The sequence below is a fragment of the Pleuronectes platessa genome, chromosome 17 (genome assembly GCF_947347685.1).
Source record: "Pleuronectes platessa chromosome 17, fPlePla1.1, whole genome shotgun sequence".
Taxonomy (NCBI): Eukaryota; Metazoa; Chordata; class Actinopteri; order Pleuronectiformes; family Pleuronectidae; genus Pleuronectes; species Pleuronectes platessa.
The window spans coordinates 9,878,714-9,885,858 of NC_070642.1; the positions used below are offsets into that span (position 1 = coordinate 9,878,714).

Below are 7,145 nucleotides of genomic sequence, written 5' to 3' on the forward strand. Positions count from 1 at the left end.
CATTTGACTGCTGTGTACTTTGTGTGTTGCGTATTTAAATGCTATGTCTACACGTTTGTTTACACCGGGGGTTAGAGAGAAACAACATTTCAGTTCTTCTTCTGTCCTGTATATACAGCAGAATTGGCAATAAAGTTGACTGTGACATTTCTCCTAGTTTTTATAGTATTAAAATAAATACAATGTCCCATCCACTAACACAGAGGCGGATCAATTATGTTGTCCATCTTTATTTACAGTCTATGCCCCACACTCTAAGGCTTAGAGGATTTTAAAAGAAACAGGAACGTGACTTAAAAAAAAAGTAGCTTATGTTTTAATATTTTATTAAACAACCTCAGACCTTATAGAGCAAATTCATCAGTGCCCTCTTTGCTGTGCGGAGTCCCCTGGCCCTGTGACACATTGTTGCCCTTCCATGGGCAGAAAGGGATGTAATGAACCCAAGACCGGGATGCGAGGCAAGAGGTAATACCAAAGGGAAGGTCGTACACTTCTTCACTTCCTACGGTGTTGCAGGTGTCTTCAAGATGCGCCTTGTCAAGGCCACGTTCACGTTTAGTCCCTAAATGGTATTTTGAAAAGACTGTTACAGGAGCTCACACTTTATTCTTCATAATAACATTGTAACAGGCTGTGATTTACATAATGATTTGATATCAGCAGAAATTCAATACAACTGTCATAAATGATAGGCCCTGGGCCAGTTTTCACAAATATATTTTAAATTCAAAACACACCACCCTCAAGAAGCAGATGGACGACAAAGAGCTCAGTTAGCAATTTTAATAATTCAAGTGCTTAATCAATATTTAAGGTTATAATGTTTCTTTTTTTATTTAAATAATACTCTAATGACAAAATACTGTAGACTTAGAGCCACTTTTCGATGGCAACTGTTGCTGACAAGTAGCATAAATTTCCAGAAAATAATTATTTTGTTGGTTTTTCAACAATGTTGTGGACCGAGCAATGAGAAAAGAGATTTAAGAGGCAGCAACACATCAGAAATATTAGACTGACTGAAAAGCATATTAAGAAGCTACAGAATCTCAGTTCTGCTACAGGTGTAAACTGCAAAGAAACTTTATGCTACAGGATGGTTTATTGTATAAATTCTCCCGGAGAAATACTCAGAAAAATTCTAATCAAAAAGGAATTTTGCCAAAAAAAAATTCTAACTTTGCTTTGATGGTTTGACACATGAGACATGTTTTTTAGTTCGAAATAAGACTTGATTTTATCTAGAAATCATTGCAAATTACTCTTAATAGAGTAGAGGTGGACACACTGCTCATGAACTGCTATCAATTTGTCAAGTGCAGTGAATGCTCTTTGATTCAGGAACAACATGCTTACCAGGAACTGTGTTATCGAGGATGAAGCCAAGGAACCCTCCTACAAACATCTGAGTGCTCATCAATATGAGCAACACCTGGTCCAGATCTTTCAAACCTGAGTCACGCAGCGAAATCAAGACAGAAAAGGTACCAGTCAAGTCATTACATCATCAGACCAGTGTCTGTGCTAAAATAATATATTTAGTGAAAGCCGAAAAAAACAAAGGAACATTTCCAGTTGATAATACCTGTGTTTATGCAGCCCGGATTCTTCAGGATCCAGTTTGGAATGACGAGTGCAGTAAACAAGGAAAACCCAAAAACGAAGATATTCCTGGAAGAATTCATGTCTGTGGACTGTAAAATGAGAGGGTCAGCAAAAGAGTGCTATAAGCAAATAATCTTCCCAGGAAGCACTGAAAAAAATGAGCCATGCTGTTGTTTACCTGTAGATTAGAAATTCCCGCAGCAGCTATGACTCCAAACATGATCAGGAACATCCCTCCAATCACAGGGGTGGGGATAGTTATAAATGCCGCACCAATTTTACCCAGCATCCCCATCAAGATCATGAAAACTCCACTCAGGAGAATCACAGTGCGACTGCCCACCTGTTGTCACACGAAAGAGCATTTGAAAAGCAACTCTCGAGTTGGTAAGAGTGAAAAATGTGAGCAATCAATATTGTTGTATGTTTTTTTCTTACCTTGGTGATACCGAGGGCTGCCACGTTCTCGCTAAACGAGGTGGTGCCATTGCCTGTGCCAAAAGCTCCTGCCAACAAAGAGCCAAGTCCTTCAACACCAATGCCCCGGTTGATTGCGTGCTTGGGCGGAGGCGGTGCCCCTGACAGCCTGGCACATGCATGGTAGTCGCCCACGGACTCCACCATGGAGCATATTATTCCAGACATGATGCCAAGCACACCTGCCAGGCTCACAGTCGGCATCCCCCATTGACCTGAGTGATGAGTGAAACTGATGATTATTGGACCAGTCTATAAAAAACATCTCACAGCAGTCTTGTCTTTTCTTGTGAACTTACCAGGATAAGGCAACGTGAACCAGGGAGCTTCATTGACCACATTTCCCTTCACATCAGTGCGGGCCAGGTGGCCATATTGAGCTGGGTCAGATGGTAGGACATCATAGATGGTGAGGATGTAGCAGAAAAGCCACGAGACCGCAATGCCCAGCAGAATCTAATCAATATCTAATATTAGTGTGAGTGTCAGTATTTCAAGGTAGAGGCAGGAGTTATGTATCACAAAGAGTGATGAGTTTCCAAAGGACCTACAGGCATTGTCTGGAAGATAAAGAATTTCGAAGTGTGCAGTTTCTTAGTTTTGCTGTACGCAGGAACTGGGATCGGTATGGAAGGGAGGTACTGGGAGAACAGGATGATCAGCACTGTGGTCCTGCAAGCATGAGAAGAACTGTCATCTGCATGTTTGGCGACAGATTAAAGCGATATTTAGTTTGTCTTATAATTTCCGTTTTTTTTTTAAAGAAGGTCAGTTCTAACTCTATAACCCGTTGCTGCCTGTTCACACAATAAAACATTTCCTTTCCAGCTAACGGTTTTCACCATGACTCTGGGTGCTCACGTACATGGCAGAGATGCCCCAGTGGCTGCCGGCCTTGGCTCCAGCTGTGTCATACAGTGACAGGCCTATGAGAGAGACAATGGGGGCCATGGTTAATGGTCCAATGAAGCGCATGAGGAAACCGATGAGGCCAGAGAAACCGACCAGGATCTGGAGGAGGGAGGCCACCATGATGGAACCTTGCAACTGACAGGAACATAATAATGGAGAATATAAGCATCAACAATCTTCCTTTAGTTGAGTTCGAGACAACAAACAAATAGAACAACAGAAACTAGAATGGCACCGAGTAGAGTGCATACCTCCGCCAAGGCCCACCAGTCTTAAAATCAATCAAGCGGCATGAAATTTCACACAATCATAGATATTAGCCCCCGAAATATCATTCTTTCATCGACAATAACAAATTATTGAAGGGGAACATTTTTGAAAATGTCCGGATCTGGGCCTTTCTTGCCCGATACCCCATCCGTTCATAAAGCTGCAGAGAGACAAACAGAACAAAAAACATTACCTCCTTGGCAGAGGTATTGGTTACATCTACAGACTGTAAATAAAGATGGATGACATGAAAACTCATCAAAAGTGTAGCCAAAGATTTTTGATTGCCACCTGCTGGCTGGCTGCAGTATAGGTTGTACATGGAAGTTTATAGACATGGGCCGAACTAAAAACAACACATCAAATACATTTTTGGTAATAGTTTCTGTTTGTCCAAGTGCTTATTTTTCTGGTAAGTTTGGTTTTAATAAGTCAAAGCTATGAATACAAAAAGAAACATCATGGTTGAGAGCATGTTTTACCCACATGGTTCCTTCCCTGATAACTTCTGCACAGACTGCTACACAAACGTGCAAGACAACAACACTCGCATCTGGGAGATTTTGGCTTCATTTCTGGTTAGTGAGAGGAATTGCAGACATGTTGTCCATCTTTATTTACAATCTGTGGTCACATCCCAGAGCTGGAACCACATGAGTTGACTGAATTCATCAGTAGCTCCCCAGCAGTTTTAGTCGGCTTATCTAAATCTGCAAAGACAAATGTTTAGAGCTCACTGTTCTTATGCGGGTCTGCCACACTTCTATGAAGACGGGCGAGGAGGTGTTGACCAGACTGGCGTTCTGAGTCCATGCTGGACATTCCCATTCTGGCATTGAAAAGATTGCCATAGCAGGTGCCACCAAGGAAAATGTCCCCCCCTGTAGGATGGGAAGCCTACGGAGTTCGACATAAACAATAATGATTGTGTCAGAGATATAAATTAACAAGAGAAAGACAATTTAAAACAAAGCAGTTAAAGGATATTAAGCTAACTTCTACATGTTTTAATATGTACAGCTTGTTAGCTCCCATATAATGGACATTTTAGCTTTTACTGAAACTGATTTTGTAATAAACCAAATTTAAATGTGCAACAATATTCACAGTACTGGAGGTGAGCCTTTGTTCTGCATAACAAGACAAGGTCTTCATGATTGCTGTTAGAATAACTTTGAGCTGAAATGCTAACCTCTGCATGCTAATATGCTGAAAATGCCAAGGCTAACATGCTAATATCAAATTTATTTATATATGATTACACTTATTTTACTAACAATTTTAGAAAAACATTAGCTTGTGAAATCAAGAATTTTAAGAATTTTCTTGTATTTCAAGCTGTAAGATAGCTGCGATTTAATACCGTTAAGAATGGTGAACATGTTAGCAAACAATTTAGCATGATCACTATTGATAGGTGTGTAGCAGATGAATTTAAGATTATTTATTCACTCTCAACTCGAATCTTTCTGGTCTCTGTCTAGTCTGAAGAAGTAAGTGAGAAATGGTCCTAATTTAGGTTCAAATTAAAGTTCATCTCCATAATAAACAAGATTCTGACCTGACACCGAATGTGACCTGCAGCAGGGTGCACAGGCCAGAGACAAAGAAAATTGTGTTGATGAGGCGACTCTGGGTCAGGCTGTCGTGCTGCAGACACAGGCCCTCGGAGAGAATGAGAGGGATGGAGATAATCGCACCAAAGGCTGTCAGGTAATGCTGCAGAGGACAAAAATGACAGGGATGGACTGATGGTAGAGAGGACACCACTACTAATACCCAACACATTAAGAAGAGCGGTTTACACTTGTCGTGGCAATTAATAATAATCCCACCTTAGCAAGGAGGAAACGAGACACAATTCTCTTACAGTATTGTCACACTTTAATGCTCAAGCATGGTACATACAACAGAGTTGAGTTTGTCATATGCACCCAGACAGAAGACAGTGGTTGGTATTTATACATTTGGCTAACCCCACCCATTCGGGAGGGGGTTGTTAAACAGTTAATGACACAGGAGAAGCAGCACTTCAAACATCTTCAAGCTCCTCCTAGAGAGGAACAAACTTATTGATCAGCCTCTTTGATATAAAGGAAATAGGTGACGGGTATCCTGTCCCCTGCTCTCAGACCCCTGGAGTGTAACATCTGTCTCCAAGATCCCTTCTTAGTGTCTACAACCACCACAAATCCCCCGTGCTGTAAGGTCTTTGTTAGGTGAGTTTGTGTAAGGAACATCAAAGTAGTTCCTTACATCAATCATAATGCCTGAATAGCTAATTACTATCACACTGTGTCCGGACTAATTAGATTACTGTGACTGGAGTAATCAGGCCAACACTCACTCAGTTCTACAGGAAACAGCAACATCAAAGTTACATTTGTTAGAGATTCAATGATGATCAATCCAAGTATACATAAACATGATTATATTATGGTCACATGTTACATTTCCCTTACACACTCCATGCAGTATTGTATTCTTCAATAGAATTGATACAAGGCATAGAGGGATTGCATATCTCCTATGTAAACTAAATCTGAATGTGTTGATTAACACTTGTTTGGTCACACCCACCTGTATGGCCAGGAAAATACAGAGGTACCATGGGGGAACATCAGTCACGCAATACGTTGGTTTATTTCTGTCGCCTTCTTCTGCACAGCTCCTTCCATGTGTCTTCAGCGCCTTTTCTCTGGGCTGATCATTTTCTTGTTCACTCATCTGCCGTGTCATTCAAAAACATGCACAACCAAAGACAGAGTGAACAAATATCAAGGGCTCACCAAGAGCCATAGAACAATTATCCTGAGATATCGTTTTATGACTATATAGTCAATTTAGGTTCAACATTGCATTGTTAAAAACATGTTGACCATGAAGAGTGTCCATCATCTGTGAACATTAGAGATGAAAAAAGGCTTTTAGTAAATAGAGGCTGAAGACAGCAGTAGTTAAGATCGAGGACTATCATCTGTGGTCTGTATTTATAAAGCGCTTTAGTCTTGATGACTACTCAAAGCGCTATACAGTACAGGCAATTGCCATTCAGTCATTCATACACACATTTATGTAGTACATCTATGGGCAGCACTTTTTCACTTCAACTTCAACATCCAGATGGGGATGTGGACTGACTGGACGTAAAACAAAAAGATTAAGATAGAGAAGCAACTTTCTTTTCCAGATTGGAAGTGGAAAACTTAAGGTAGTTTGAGAGAACTGGATCAAACATATGCCGCCAATTAGGTCAGACATTAATAAAGGATTGCACAAACCATAGCCATGATGTTAAAACAACAATTTTTAAGTAAACATTTGATAAGATAAATAATACAGGAAGTAATGTAAGTAGTATCATACGTGGAGGAGCAACAGTTGGATACAATGTGTGTATTATACAATTACTCTGTGTATTTTTATTCTATGTAATGTTTAATTTTTTATTTTATTCTATTTTTCTACATTCTCGTGTTCTCTTGTTTATCTCATTCTGACTATCTGCTGCTGCAATGGCATGGGATCATTAAAGTTTATCTTATCTCATATATAAATGTGGATGAAAGTACAAGGTAATATTTTTGTTTCCCTGTTGTAAATCTCATCTATAGTTGTTGTAAAAATGTATGTGTAAAAATAAGTGTTTGTATAATGTGGTTGAAAATCCACTAAAGAAAGAAAAGCAGAGAAATATAAACCATTACAAATCTAATCAAAACACGTGCAAAGCATTTAATCAGAAGCATAACTATTTACCACAATATGACAGCAAAAGTAAGTCAAGTTAAGTAAATGATTTCCCGCTCAGAAAAAGTCAAGATACCTACATCAAAGGCCAGATTGTCAAGTCCATCACTTTCTTTCCATGGAGCCAT

At 39.8% G+C, this 7,145-nt stretch overlaps 1 protein-coding gene across 1 annotated transcript; it reads right to left on the minus strand.

The window, feature by feature from the left end:
- Positions 1-344: 344 nt before the first annotated feature.
- On the minus strand, positions 345-7,145 carry LOC128460628 (solute carrier family 23 member 1-like). The gene is made up of 12 exons (XM_053445872.1): positions 7,098-7,145; positions 5,848-5,994; positions 4,829-4,986; positions 4,005-4,164; positions 2,951-3,132; positions 2,637-2,757; positions 2,385-2,541; positions 2,047-2,300; positions 1,787-1,951; positions 1,589-1,697; positions 1,360-1,455; positions 345-565 (listed from the first exon to the last, which is right to left on the minus strand). The coding sequence occupies exons 1-12, from the start codon at positions 7,143-7,145 to the stop codon at positions 345-347; spliced, it is 1,818 nt and encodes a 605-aa protein (XP_053301847.1).

What these genes read in the sequence shown, in the direction of transcription:
- LOC128460628 (XM_053445872.1), bottom strand. Translation starts at nt 7,145, where the DNA reads ATGGCTCCATGGAAAGAAAGTGATGGACTTGACAATCTGGCCTTTGAT. An exon ending in CAGGTCACATTCGGTGTCAG is followed by an intron (nt 4,165 to 4,828) that starts GTCAGAATCTTG and finishes CGAACTCCGTAG; the next exon opens with GCTTCCCATCCTACAGGGGG. An exon ending in TTATCTTCCAGACAATGCCT is followed by an intron (nt 2,542 to 2,636) that starts GTAGGTCCTTTG and finishes GATATTGATTAG; the next exon opens with ATTCTGCTGGGCATTGCGGT.